This window comes from Eretmochelys imbricata, chromosome 2, assembly GCF_965152235.1.
Source record: "Eretmochelys imbricata isolate rEreImb1 chromosome 2, rEreImb1.hap1, whole genome shotgun sequence".
NCBI classification, from domain to species: Eukaryota; Metazoa; Chordata; order Testudines; family Cheloniidae; genus Eretmochelys; species Eretmochelys imbricata.
Genome location: NC_135573.1, coordinates 117,904,302 through 117,918,228, shown reverse-complemented (window position 1 = coordinate 117,918,228; position 13,927 = coordinate 117,904,302). Strand labels below are relative to the sequence as shown.

General features: G+C 38.6%; 1 protein-coding gene across 2 annotated transcripts in view; it reads left to right on the top strand.

Annotated features, from left to right (window-relative positions):
- Positions 1-13,927, top strand: part of CDYL (chromodomain Y like) — a 201,275-nt gene that overhangs the window by 84,138 nt on the left and 103,210 nt on the right. For both annotated transcript variants that reach the window (XM_077810695.1, XM_077810694.1), the window contains exon 2: positions 7,813-8,479. In XM_077810695.1, coding sequence (XP_077666821.1) covers positions 7,813-8,479 — 667 coding nt within the window. The remainder of the gene's footprint in view (positions 1-7,812; positions 8,480-13,927) is intronic.

Below are 13,927 nucleotides of genomic sequence, written 5' to 3'. Positions count from 1 at the left end.
GTGGCACCTTAGAGACTAACCAATTTATTTGAGCATAAGCTTTCGTGAGCTACAGCTCACTTCATCGGATGCATACTGTGGAAAGTGTAGAAGATCTTTTATACACACAAAGCATGAAAAAATACCTCCCCCCACCCCACTCTCCTGCTGGCAATAGCTTATCTAAAGTGATCACTCTCCTTACAATGTGTATGATAATCAAGTTGGGCCATTTCCAGCACAAATCCAGGTTTTCTCGGGGGGGGGGGGGGGTTGCTTGTTTCTGTTATTTCTTTGTTTCTGTCAATTGTGAATTCTCCATTTAGAGATTTGAGTGGGACAGTCTTCTCAGATGAAGGACTGATTGCTTTCTTGATTGTATTATACATACCTCTTAGATTTGCATTCTGAAAGGACTTTTGTATTTTCTTGCATAGATAGAGCCATTATGATTGAGCACATTGAATAAATATTAGTACTCATTTGCAGCAAAAGAGCTGTCATGAACACATCCAAAAGCTCTTTTTATGTGCACTTTAATCACTATACAAATATTTATTTTGTCACCAATGTGCAAACAAACTATAGGCTAAAATTTGTTCCCACAAACTATTTATTGAACAGTTGTGAATAATGAATATATTTGTAAAAATTGTGACATGTTTGTGGATAATTCAGAAACGGAAAAAAGGATTAAACTCATATTATATTCGTAGTGAATAATTTGTCCAGTTATGTACTTCAGCCAAATATTACTTTGTCTATCTTATTTTGGTCTTGGTGACTTAAAGACTAATTCAATTAACAATTCCCTGAGCAGTTCATCTGTCAATCAGGTTTTTACATCTTGTCCAAACTCCAGCACCTTCACCACGGTTTAACTGCAACTAGCTGACCCAATGTTGACTGGGTGTAGACTGACCGGTCAGACGTGGTCAGCATTATGTAACAGCTGATTTGGCTCTCGACAATTATGTTGGAACAATTTAAACACAATAAAATTTTCTGGGAAAGCGCTATGTAAAGTACATGCTATGGAGACTAGATGAAAATCAAAAGGTGGAAAGCTAAGCAATTTAGGAAGGGAAGGTTTTTTTTTAAATAAGACTGTTTCAGTCATTGCTTTTTATTTATTGTTAACATCTATGTAGTTAAAATGACTAATGTGAATGCTTTAAAGAAGTTGTGTTTGTTAAAGGTTCAACTCCATCCTTCTGTTACTGAGCAAGAGCTCACAATAAGCATCCTTGAGAGCTGAGAACCACCACTTCAAGGGAAAGCGGACTTGACATTCTTGATTATTATAAGGTTTTTAAAAAAATCCTTGCAGGGGTGGGGGTGAGAGAAGTGTGTGTGTGTGTCAGGAGTGAACTTTTCGTCATTAAAAACTAGGAAAAAAGGGCCCAGAACCATTTACAAAATATTTTGCAGTCCATACTGAAATACTTTCCAATAGAATGTGGTCCAGAATCCTTGTGCTTATATTTCTTGTGCAAACGATCTCTTTTAAAAAGGTGCATCAATTTCTAAATTTCAAATATTAGAACAACCTGCTGCTTGACTTTTCAGAAGTCTGATTGTAGTGAAATTCTGATTCAGTGACTGAAAGTTGATCTGAAGTGCAAAAAAGTTGCTGCTAGAGATCCAAAATGACCTGGCAGTTTACAAGACACAATGATTAAATTTCATTTATCTAACCGCTTGAGCTGATACAAATAACTCTGAGGTTGTATCATTTTGGATTTCTTCAAGATTATTTGTAAATTGTTAGTTGTTTGTTTTGTTTTGTAAATTTTTGTCAGCCTTTAGTGACTTATGTTTATGTACCTTTGCCTAATGAACTTCTTATGCAACTAATTTATGCCATAAACATAGGAAATTAAGAATCATTCCAAAAAATCTGTGGTAAATAGTGTGAAGCAGGAGACCTGGATTCAGCTGGTAATGAGAGTCTGCTTCCCAAATTGACTGGGAGTGTTGGAGCCAGAAGCTCAACTCCCACGTTGGATGTAGCAGTGTGCCACTGTGTGTGCAGCCCTTTTTGTCTGAGGTGTGGGGAAGCATTCACTAGAACTTGGAATGTCTTTCTTTAGCCAGAAATATTAAGCATGGTGACTGGCACTTGCAGTTGTGGGGGTGGGGAACATAATTACTTTTTTCATGGTAATAGGCTGAAGCACCAAGCAAGGTTGAATTCTGAGGCTAAAAATGGCTTTAATGAATACCTCTCAGGTAAAAATTAAGACCTCCTACTATGCAAATCTGAGATCCTGTCTTGGTCGCATGGGACAGATGGAGTGTTATGCAAGATGTGGGTGTGAAGAGCTCTGTTCTGAATGGGACACAGAATCATTGGCGTGAGCTTACAATGGCTGTGAGCTGCTATTGAAATGCAGAGTAACATAGTTGTTCCCCTAGTGTAAAATAAAGTTTCAACTTTTAAAATATTTTCTTCATCTTCAAACATGGTGCACAGCACACTAGTTACTGCACCTTTAGCCAATCCTTGTTCATTCATGATTCAGCTGATTAATTGTTTACTTTAGGTCTCTGAACATTATTGGCTAGGCCCTGTTTCTGGATTGCTTTCCCATCCATTAATACTGACCCTGAAAAGGATCAAAATCCTGTGCTCCTTCCGCTATTTGCTGTTATTTCAGTCTGTGCTTGTGCTGTTTCTTTCTACTACAACTCTGAAAATCATTTTTCCTGTTGCTTCCAGAATCAAGTTCTTGTCTTCTTTTCACTCTCTTGAAAGATTATGGTTGCTGCTTATTTTCCACTTGCAATTCCCACTGAATCCTAAAACTTTTTGATTTGTTGGTAGTTGTCCCACTTATTTCCATCTCTATTCCTGACAGGAACAGCTTGGGTGTTTATCACCTTAACTAAATTCTCCTGTATTAATGGGTTCTAGTGTTCCACGTTGTTTGCTTGATGTCGCGAGTAAGGGTGTTGATGTCTAAATATTAGTTTTCTGCAGCTTTTTGACAATCTTTAAGAATTGTACTTCTTGCATGCTAGTATAATTTCAGTGCTGTTTATTTCAGTTTGCAGATCTTGAAGAGAATGGTTTTAAGATACCATAGTTGGGGTTCTCTGGAAACGTACAATAAACTGTTTTTTCTTATTTATATCTGCTTCAGTTACCTTCATTAATAATGCTTAGCAATTACATGGTGCTTTTACCTCTTCGAAAAAAGTGACCAACGTTAACTAATTCTCACCACATCCGCTGGAGGGAGGACAATATTATGACCAGTTTACAGATGGGAAAACTGAGACACAGAGGTTAAGTGACCTGCCTAAAGTCAGAGCTGGGATTAGAACTTAGATGTTCCTATGCTCTGGCCATTAGAACATGCCTTTCTTTATATAACAATGTACATTTCTACCACAAACTGAATTGTGAGTGGTGGGGAGGGATAATATGTGTAAAAATAAATAAAACTAGGAAGTGTGCCTGTTGCCACCCATATCATGTTGCTTGTCTGATACATACCATTCCTGCCTCCACCTTTAGTCTATCTTTGTCTTTTTAGAATATATATTCTCTTCAACACAAAGACTGGATCTTCTACTTGTTGTTTGGAAGCCAATCTTTGGTAGCACATTTTGGGCACTACAGCAATCTAAGTAATAGCTGTTATCCAGGGATAATGTGTTCTGTGGCAGAAGATGGCTGATTGTCTAATATCCAGTAGTTACCAAAAGCCAGTTGTTTCCAGCATCTCTGGCATGAAGCCTACAAATTTGCAATCATCTAGCATTTGTTATGCAAGTGGGGAACTGTGACTTCTGCCTTTCTGCCCAACTCTGTTGATCCAGACATACTGATGAAATGAGGGTGGCTTTTAAGCAGTAGGCTGCAACTTTTATTAACTTAAACACAGGGCAAGGATACTATCCATCTATCACCCATGCCTTCATATACTAGGTATTTAAGTGGTTTCCATGCGGGGGTTATAAGGCTCCTACTATAACCCTATATAACCCATAACTCAAGGTAGGCACTCCTCACTCTACACTCACCTCCTTCTGAGTCCTACCACACATCGACATTGTGAGGGGGACAGAGGGTGCAGAAAGGTGGTGAGCTCAGCCTGCGAGGGCCATAAGGTCTGAACTCTTCTTCCCAGTACACCATATCCTATCTGTTTGTTTTGTCCACCTGCTATGGCTTGTCTGGCATTGAGATATTAAGCTCTCTGAGGTAGATATTGTTTTCTATTGCTTGTCCTTACGGTGCCCTGATCCTTGATTGAGATTTATAGGCATTATCATATAAATATAGTAGACCATCAGAATTATGAACACCAGTGTTATAACTGACCGGTCAACCACACACGTCATTTGGAACCAGACTTACGCAATCAGGCAGCAGCAGAGATTAAAAAAAGTGAATATAGTACAGTGCTGTGTTGTACATAAACTACTCAAAAATAAAGGGAAAGTTTAAAAAAAAAATTGACAAGGTAAGAAAACTGTTTCTGTGCTTGTTTTCATTTAAATTGAGATGGTTAAAAGCAGCATTTTCTTCTGCATAGTAAAATTTCAAAACTGTATTAAGTCAATGTTCAGTTGTAAACTTTTAAAAGAGCAACGATAACTTTTTGTTCAGAGTGCTTTTCATGCTTTTGCTGCGTCTGCTCTACAAATCATCTGGATAGGGGGAAAAAATTGTATTTATTGTTCAGCAATTTATCTGTTATGTCTTTGAGGTGTCTTCCTGTATGCAGGTTGTCAAGGTTCCTTCCCCACTCTGAACTCTAGGGCACAGATGTGGGGACCTGCATGAAAACCTCCTAAGCTTATTTTTACCAGCTTAGGTTAAAACTTCCCCAAGGTACAAACTATTTTACCTTTTGCCCTTGGACTTTATCGCTGCCACCACCAAACATCTAATAGATATATAACCGAGAAAGAGCCTGTTTGGAAACGTCTTTCCCCCCAGAATTCTCCCAAACCCTACACACCCTTTCCTGGGGAAGGTTTGGTAAAAATCCTCACCAATTTGCATAGGTGAACACAGACCCAAACCCTTGGATCTTAAGAACAATGAAAAAGCAATCAGATTCTTAAAAGAAGAATTTTAATAGAAGAAAAAGTAAAAGAATCACCTCTGTAAAATCAGGATGGTAAATACCTTACAGGGTAATTAGATTCAAAACATAGAGAATCCCTCTAGGCAAAACCTTAAGTTACAAAAAGACACACAGACAGGAATATCCATTCTATTCAGCACAGCTTAATTTCTCAGCTGTTTAAAGAAATCATAATCTAACACATACCTAGCTAGATTACTTACTAAGTTCTAAGACTCCATTCCTGTTCTGTTCCCAGCAAAAAACATCACACAGAGAGAGAGAGGCTTTGTTTCTCCCTCCCCCCAGCTTTTGAAAGTATCTTGTCTCCTCATTGGTCATTTTGGTCAGGTGCCAGCAAGGTTATCCTAGCTTCTTCACCCTTTACAGATGAAAGGGTTTTCCTCTGGCCAGGAGGGATTTTAAAGGTGTTTACCTTTCCCTTTATATTTATGACACAGGTGTAATTGCCTGCTACTTTAAAAGAGCATGTACTTAGTATTTGGTCATCCTTGAAAGATGTAGCCCCTGTTAGGTGTGTTCATTATGAAGATTTTACTTAGAGAATATAAATTTCCTTACTGCTATCTGTAGCTCATCTTCTCTGAGGTGAGTGCTTTTTTATCTTTGTTTCAGAAGCACAAGAGAAAAATGGAGATAGGAAGACAGAGTCATCATTACTACTCTCTGACAATACAAGATTAAGATTCTGGTGTTTTTGTGTTCTTTCATCTTGCTTTCAATTTAACATTTCTTGTTTACACTGACAAGCACTTCTAGGCAGTCTGTGTTTTAACAATAGTTCTTGATAGCTAGTTCTTCCTTACATCCATATGGTAAACTTTCTGTTCATTCACTCTGAGACAACATTTTTGTTCAGGCTGTTTTCCATATATTGTTTTATGGAAAAGTGAATGCCTTGATTTCATATTCTGATGTCTAGCCCATTCTCCATCGGTCCCATGAATATATAAAAGAGTAATATAATCTGCTCTAAAATAAATTATAAATATTTCAAGTATTCTTTGTTTAGCCATTAGAAAATGTCACTAGTTAAATGTTTTGGCAGTTTGAAACAAAATTTGTGAAAAATAGTGTGTTGTAATAGTGGTAGTACCATATATCTGAACAGTAAAGTAATGTTTATTAAGGGAATTCTGGTAAAAAGCTTCTATTGGCTTTAGTCAAATGCAGATATGTAAGAATAGTCAGCTGTGTCAGACCAGTGGTCCATCTAGACCAGAGTGAATGAACAGAATAGGGAAATTGAGTGATCCATTCCCTGTTGTCCAGTCTCAGCTTTTGGCAGTCAGAAGTTTAGGGACACCCAGAGCATGGAGTTGCGTCCCTGACCATCTTGGCTAGTAGCCATTGATGGACCTATCATCCATGAACTTAACTAATTCTTTTTTGGACCCAGTTATACATTTGGCCTTTGTAACATCCCGATGGTTGGATATTTATGGTAGAGTACCTGCGGTCTATCACAAAGTTCTGTTACAGCAGGTCATACAGATTTTACTGTAGGTGAAGTTAAAATAATTGTGTAGTCTAAATGAAGCAAACATTTGAAGTTCAATACAATACACAAACATGCAATTTTGTACATTTAACACACTTTGTTGTCAGCTGCAATATGATTCAACAATAATGGTTGCACTTGTATATTGCCTTCCATTCTTCTAATCACTCCATAGACATTAATTTACGTTAACCACACACTTGTGAATTAGATGTGTAGAAGTATCCTTCAGAGATAATCCTAGATACATGTATTCAGTATGGTCATACATGGGAGCCCCTAGCACATGATGGGTCAAAGTACTGATCAACAATAAAGTAAAGTAATAAAAGCCCCTTTTAAAAAACAAAACATATAAACACAAACAAGGAGAAGATGGAGGAAAGGGGAGCATCAGGAGCATCATAACAAAAATAGGATAGGATGGAAGGGGTGAGCAAAAGGCACCTCCTGTGGGGGAAGCGGAACAGAAGAAATCCTGTGGCTGTTCTTTCACTGCCTATAAAAGTAAGATAACTATCCATTCCCATTTTAGAGATGAGATAACTGAGGCACAGTGATTTGCTCAGGGACACACACAAGTCTGGCAGAGCCGGGATCAGGACCAGTTCTCCTGATTCTCAGTTATTTGTCTTCGCCAGAAGAAAAGCTTTCCTCATGTAATGGCACATATCCTCCCTTGATTCCTGAGCTATACAGTGTCCTTGATCACCAAAGAATATATCATTAGGACCAATAACTTCACACGTGACTCATGCTAAATAAATAGATTATCAAACAATATTAAATCAATATGTTTTGTAAAATAAACAGTTTGCTGTCTAAACCTATTAAATCATTTTTTCCTTAAAGTTAAAAGAACTCTGACCTCATCGAAGTCAGTGGCAAAACATCTCTTAATTCCAATGGGCCAAGATTTCACTCAAAGTGGTAACTGAGATACACTATATTCAGATTCATGTACATACAAAATATTTTCTGAATCAGAACATTTTTGATACTCCAGACAGATTTTATCAGATGGAAGTAACGAGCTGAGGTACATTAAACTGCATTGCCAGTCATCAGTGGAAGAGTACAATCTCACGGTAGAATCATAAAAATATTTTAATCTATATTCCTGTAAAAGTGTTCCATGTGCATATAATCTCATGTGCAATTGCTCTCTCATATTTTTTCCTCTTTACATCTAAATCCATGTTTAACTTTTAATTTTCCTTTCAACAGGTAGAGAGAATTGTTGACAAGAGGAAAAACAAGAAGGGAAAAATAGAATATTTGGTGCGATGGAAAGGATATGAGAGTGAAGATGACACCTGGGAACCTGAACAGCACCTTGTAAATTGTGAGGAATATATACATGAATTTAATAGGCGTCACAATGAAAAGCAAAAAGAAAGCACATTAACCAGGACAAACAGGACCTCTCCAAATAATGCCAGAAAACAAATTTCTAGATCTACCAATAGCTCTTTTTCAAAGACGTCACCTAAATCTTTAGTGATTGGCAAAGACCAGGAGTCAAAAAATAATCAATTGTTTACTGCCACCCAGAAGTTCCGGAAAAACAATTCACCATCTCTTTCTGGCAGGAAAAATATGGACCTTGCAAAATCAGGTATCAAAATCCTTGTTCCCAAAAGTCCTATTAAAAGCAGGACAGCAGTTGATGACTTTCAAAATGAAAGCCCTGATAAATTGGACCACATAGAACAGGATCAAGAAGACTCTGTAGCACCAGAAGTGGCAGCAGAAAAACCAGTGGGAGCTTTATTAGGACCTGGTGCAGAGCGTGCTAGGATGGGGAGCAGGCCAAGAATACATCCATTAGTGCCACAGCTACCAGTGCCAGTAACAGCCACAATTGCATCAGCATTAACAATAAATGGAAAAGGTAAGTGTGTACGTTTTTATGTAGATTAGCGTTTTGGCTGGACTCTTTTGTTATTTGTCATATGCAAACGGTTACTTGTTCAGCTGACCTGTTTGAGCAGTATATTGATTGATTGAGAGAATAACTGCTGTACTAAACCAAATCTGGAGAATTTCACAATTGCTTTATTTTAAAATAACTGTGACTGCAGAAGCCTTTGAGGGGTTTGCCAGCTTTTGCTTTCTTCACTGAATTCAATTGGAATTTGTGTTTTAAAAATCAACATAAGATACATCTGTGTTTGAGGTGACATTAGTGTACCATTCCCAAAGATTACATCATTGCTTTAAATTTCTCTAAATAGGTGAGTCTCAAATTTGTCATGAATGCTAGGAATATAAATGATGGAAATAGTCACGTAATTTTTAGTAGGGGTTCTTTACAGTGGTTCTCTCTCTCTTTTGGTTTACATATCTTTTGCCTAACTATTGCTTGGAATAAAGCCATCAGAATGGTATCGTTTAAATAATAATGTTCTTATGGTTGGTTTCTGTGCAAATTTGAGCCGAATGGGCAGATATATGCACTTTCTTTCTGAACTGCATTCTGTCTTGCATTCTGATTAAATTTATCAGTATTTGGCTGTATATTTCACTTTACATTGAAAGTTTATTTAGATTAAAGACCAAATTTACTAATATCTCAATGACCTGCTATGAATTTATTCAAGTGGTTTTACAAAACTTGAAATGCCATAAAAGGACAAACTGCTTTTTAATAATTGAAACCTGTTTAAAAACTTCATGTTCACCCCTTTGGTTTCCCAAATCTTATTCTTTCAAGGGGAAGAGTACACCAAATAACTGTAAACATATTTAGACTCTTCTGTACAATTGTAAATATTCTTCAACGTGCACTTTTAGGGTTACATTTTCAAAAGTGTAAAATTGCATCTGCAAACGTGATGCAGAGGCCAAAATCTGCAGGTGTACTATTGAGGCTGGAGGGATGACAAAAATGTTTTGGAAACTAAGAATTGGGCCTCGCAAACGTAGCCGCTACAGGCACAACAGATGGGCACAAAAGAGAGTGTTCTGAGGACTTCGGTTCTGCCTGTAGCTCACACACATTGTTGATCCTATTCAGATTTTCTGAAAACCCAGGCACAATAGGAAAGCAGTGGGCAGTGAGGAACTCATTCTAGAAGCTGCAGTGTCAGGTCACAAACCAGTCCACTGTTCTTCAGATGAATTAGGGAATCATTTTAATGCACGCTTTGGTGGCAGGACTCTTTAACTCTTGCAGTGCGTGGGCTGAATGTGGAATGTGAACCTCAAAGGACGCAAACAGAAGCTGGAGATAAACATAAGAGGCTTGAATGTATGAAACTTACTGTCAGTAAGTCGCTGGTGTAGATGAGCTAGATGTGTGTTCATGTGCAATGGTTTTGTGATAACTGATATGGTGAGGAAGTATTGTATGGATGCCCACTGTGAACTGACAAATGTACTCTCTCTTCAGTGTAGTTGCCTCCTAGCATCCAGAGAAAGAACCAGAGCAAACAAGGAACCTTGTCAGGCAAATCACTGGCCACAAATGACAAAACCATTTCCAACATCCAGTCCCTCTAAACTAGTAGTATTGGCAATATAGGGGACAGTACAGTGCCTCCAGTGGAAGTGGAGAGAGGAGAACTGCATAGAGTCTCACAGGAATAGAAATGAAGGATGCTTCAATCATGTAGAGGATAAGTGGTATTGTGTCAGGTCCACATACCTGTATATTTGCTAAGGTGTCACTGTTTCTCTCAACTGCTGTCATGCATTTCAGAGGATGTAGATACGCTGGCCAGGCAGTCAACATACTGTCATGTCAACCAGACATCTTCTCAGGAATGTCTTCAGAAGCCCACCTATTAACACTTAGGATTGTGGCACTGTGTGAATGTTCTGGCTCTCCTCTGTTTCTTCACAGGTGCAGATACAATAGGACAAAAAGGAGTGGGGGGGGAAACGGAATGTAGTCAGGAGGACTAAACCATGCGATATTTTCAGAACAAACTTATTATTAGAGCTGGTTGGGAATTTTTCAGCAAAGCACTTTTTGTTGGAAAATGCCAGATCGTTGAAACTGAAACTGTGGGAAATGGTCGATTTTTAACATATATCTGGTTTCAAAAAGTTTTTGGAAAAAAGTTTCAAATTTGTCAGAATGGGACATTTTGACATTTTTCAAAACAAAAGATTCAATTTTTTCAGTTCAAAACTACTTTTAGTTTTAAAATTTAAGCTAATTATAGTAAAACACTAAATCACTAGGCTGAAATAAAAATAAAATACTTCCAAATTATGGACACACAAGGTTTCGATTGACTTGTACCAAAATAATTTTCAGATTGTCAGTTAATGAAAATCTTCAAGATTTTGACCTTTTGAGATGGGAAAACCATTTACCACCCAGCTCTACTTACCTAATGTACATTGAGAGCACATACCTTGAAACAATGCATGTGCAAGGGAAACCCAGGGCCTAGATCGTTATTATTAATAATTTTATTTATTTGTATTACTGTAGCAGCTAGGATCACTAGTAATGGGTCAGGGCCCCATTGTGCTAGGTGCTGTACAAACACAGAAGAAAAGATGGTCCCTGCGCCAGAGAGCTTATAGTCAAAGAATATGGCAAGAGACAACAGATGGATACAGACAGATGGGGGAGTGTGAGAAAAGAATGAGACAATATTTGTCAGCATGATAGGCAGTGGTCTCAGAACATATGTTAATAAGTTTTGTCTAGACATCATGGACAAAGGAGAAAGGGATGTGAAGCAGGATAATGAGATACCTTTGTGGGTGTTTATGGGCAGTTCCTCCCAAGCATGAGGGATAGCATGTGAGAAAGCACATGTTTGAAAATGTAATAAGTGCCCAATGGAGGCTGGCATTGTGGGCCAATCCAAAGCAGGAGTCAACATCTCTGTAGCAAGTGAGAGATTATGGGTATTGTGGAGAAAGTCTGTAAAGGGCCTTGAAAGTGAAGACAAATAGCTCCTGTTTGATGCAATAAAGAAGAGAGAGCTGGTGGAGGAATGCAAAAAGGGGTGACGTGATCAAAATGACAAGCTAACAAAATGATCTTTGCAGCAATATTCATAACTTCAGATACAAAAACAATACATGCATTACCAAGAGGATAATCGTATTCAGTAAATCATAACTTTTCCATTGATTGTTTACATGATACACTTTGTACCAGATCTGTTGCAATTGACTAATGGTGGCAATATTAATGATATAACTGGTCATGTTTCAATCACACAGCCTCACACAAGTCCAGAGAAAAGAAAGTTGCAGTAATTGATACGTGAGATGGCGAGAACCTGGATAAGGTTTTAGCTCTGTGGATGGATAGGAAAGGCTGTGCCTTAGAGAGGTTATGCAGAAAGAATCTGCAGGATTTAGACATAGCCTGGATGTGAGAACCTAATGAGAGGTTTGAGTTAAAGATGATGCTTAGGTTAATGGCCTGCATGACAGGCAGGATGGTGGTGGTGTCCACAGTGATCAAGAAAGGAGGTAGGGTGAAGATTAAGAGCTCTGTTTTAGCCACATTGCACGCTAGCTAATGGGTAGACATTCACAAGCAGATGTTAGAGGAACAGGCCAAGATTTTATTTTGGTCAGAAGGAAACAGGTCTCTAGTAGAGAAGTAGATCTGTGAGTCATCAGCATAGAGGTAGAAGCTGAATTTGTGTTTGTGGATGAGAGTACCCAAAGGTTAAATGTAAAACCAGAAGAGAGGGGGACCAAGGACAGAACCTTGTGGAACCTCCACAGAAAGCTAGAAGGGAGGATGAGGAGGAATCGCTGAAGGACATGCTGAAGGAGCAATTAGTGAGGTAGGAGGAGAGGACAGAGTAGCAGAAGCCAACAGAGGACAAGACTTAAGAAGAAAAACATGATCAAGTCTGTTAAAGACAGCCAATGGGGGTCAAGGAGAAGGAGGATGGAGTACTCATTCTGAGTTTTGGTTAGGAAGAGGTCATTAAGGAGTTTGATGAGAGCAGTTTCAGTGGAGTTAAAAGAGCAAAAGTCAAACTGTAGAGGTTGTAGGGTGGAATAGAAAGAAAGGAACTCTTTTTTCCCCCTCAGAATATAAACATGCTTGAGTCTCTTCCGTTTTTTTTTAAAGGCAACCCACACTTGACCTCGCTTCCATCTCCAACCTCTTCCCCATCTCCCTTTCATCTCTAAGTTCATTGAACATGCTGTCTACAATTGTTGTCTGGAATCCCTCTCCTCCAATTCACTGAGGAGGTGGGATCCAGTTAAGTAGGAGAAATAGAGTTGTTTAGCTAGGAAAATGGCAGAACGGAAGGAAGAAAGAATGAATTTATAGTGGAGAAAATCAGGCTTGTGACGGCATTTCTGCAGAGATGCTCTGCAATGAGACAGCAGGAGCAGAGGAAGGAGATGTTGGGGGTTTCCTAGGGCTGGGGATTGGCAGGGAGGACCTTGTTGTAGGAAAGGGGCAAAAGGGTGAAGGAGTGTGAATCATGGGAGAGAATCAACATAAGAACAGACATACTGGGTCAGACCAAAGTCCATCTAGCCCAGTATCCTGTCTACCAACAGTGGCCAATGCCAGTTGCCCCAGAGGAAATCAACAGAACAGGTAATCATCAAGTGATCCATCCCCTGATGCCCATTCCCAGCCTCTGGCACACAGAGGCTAAGGACACCATCCCTGTCCATCCTGGCTAATAGCCATTGATGGACCTATCCTCCATGAGCTTATCTAGTTATTTTTTGAACCCTGTTATAGTCTTGGCCTTTACAACATCCTCTGGTAGTGAGTTCCACAGGTTGACTGTGCGTTGTGTGAAAAAAATACTTCCTTTTCTTTGTTTTAAACTTGCTACCTATTAATTTCATTTGGTGACCCCTAGTTCTTGTGTTATGAGAAGGAATAAATAGCACTTCCTTATATACTTCCTCCACACCAGTCATGATTCTATAGACCTCTATCATATCCCCCCTTAATCATCTCTTTTCCAAGCTGAAAAGTCCCACTCTTATTAATCGCTCCTCATATGGAAGCCGCTCCATACCCCTAATAATTTTTGTTGCCCTTTTCTGAACCTTTTCCAATTCCAATACATCTTTTTTGAGATGTGGTCACCCCAGTATTCCAGATGCGGGCATACCATAGATTTATATAGAGCCAATGTGATATTTTCTGTCTTATTATCTATCCCTTTCTTAAATATTCCCAGCATGCTGTTCGCTTTTTTGAATGCCGCTGCACATTGAGTGGATGTTTTCAGAGAACTATCCACAATGACTCCAAGATCTTTTTTGAGTGGTAACAGCTAATTTAGACCCCATCATTTTAGTATAGTTGGGATTATGTTTTCCTATGTGCATTACTGTGCATTTATCAACATTGAATTTCATCTGTCATTTTGTT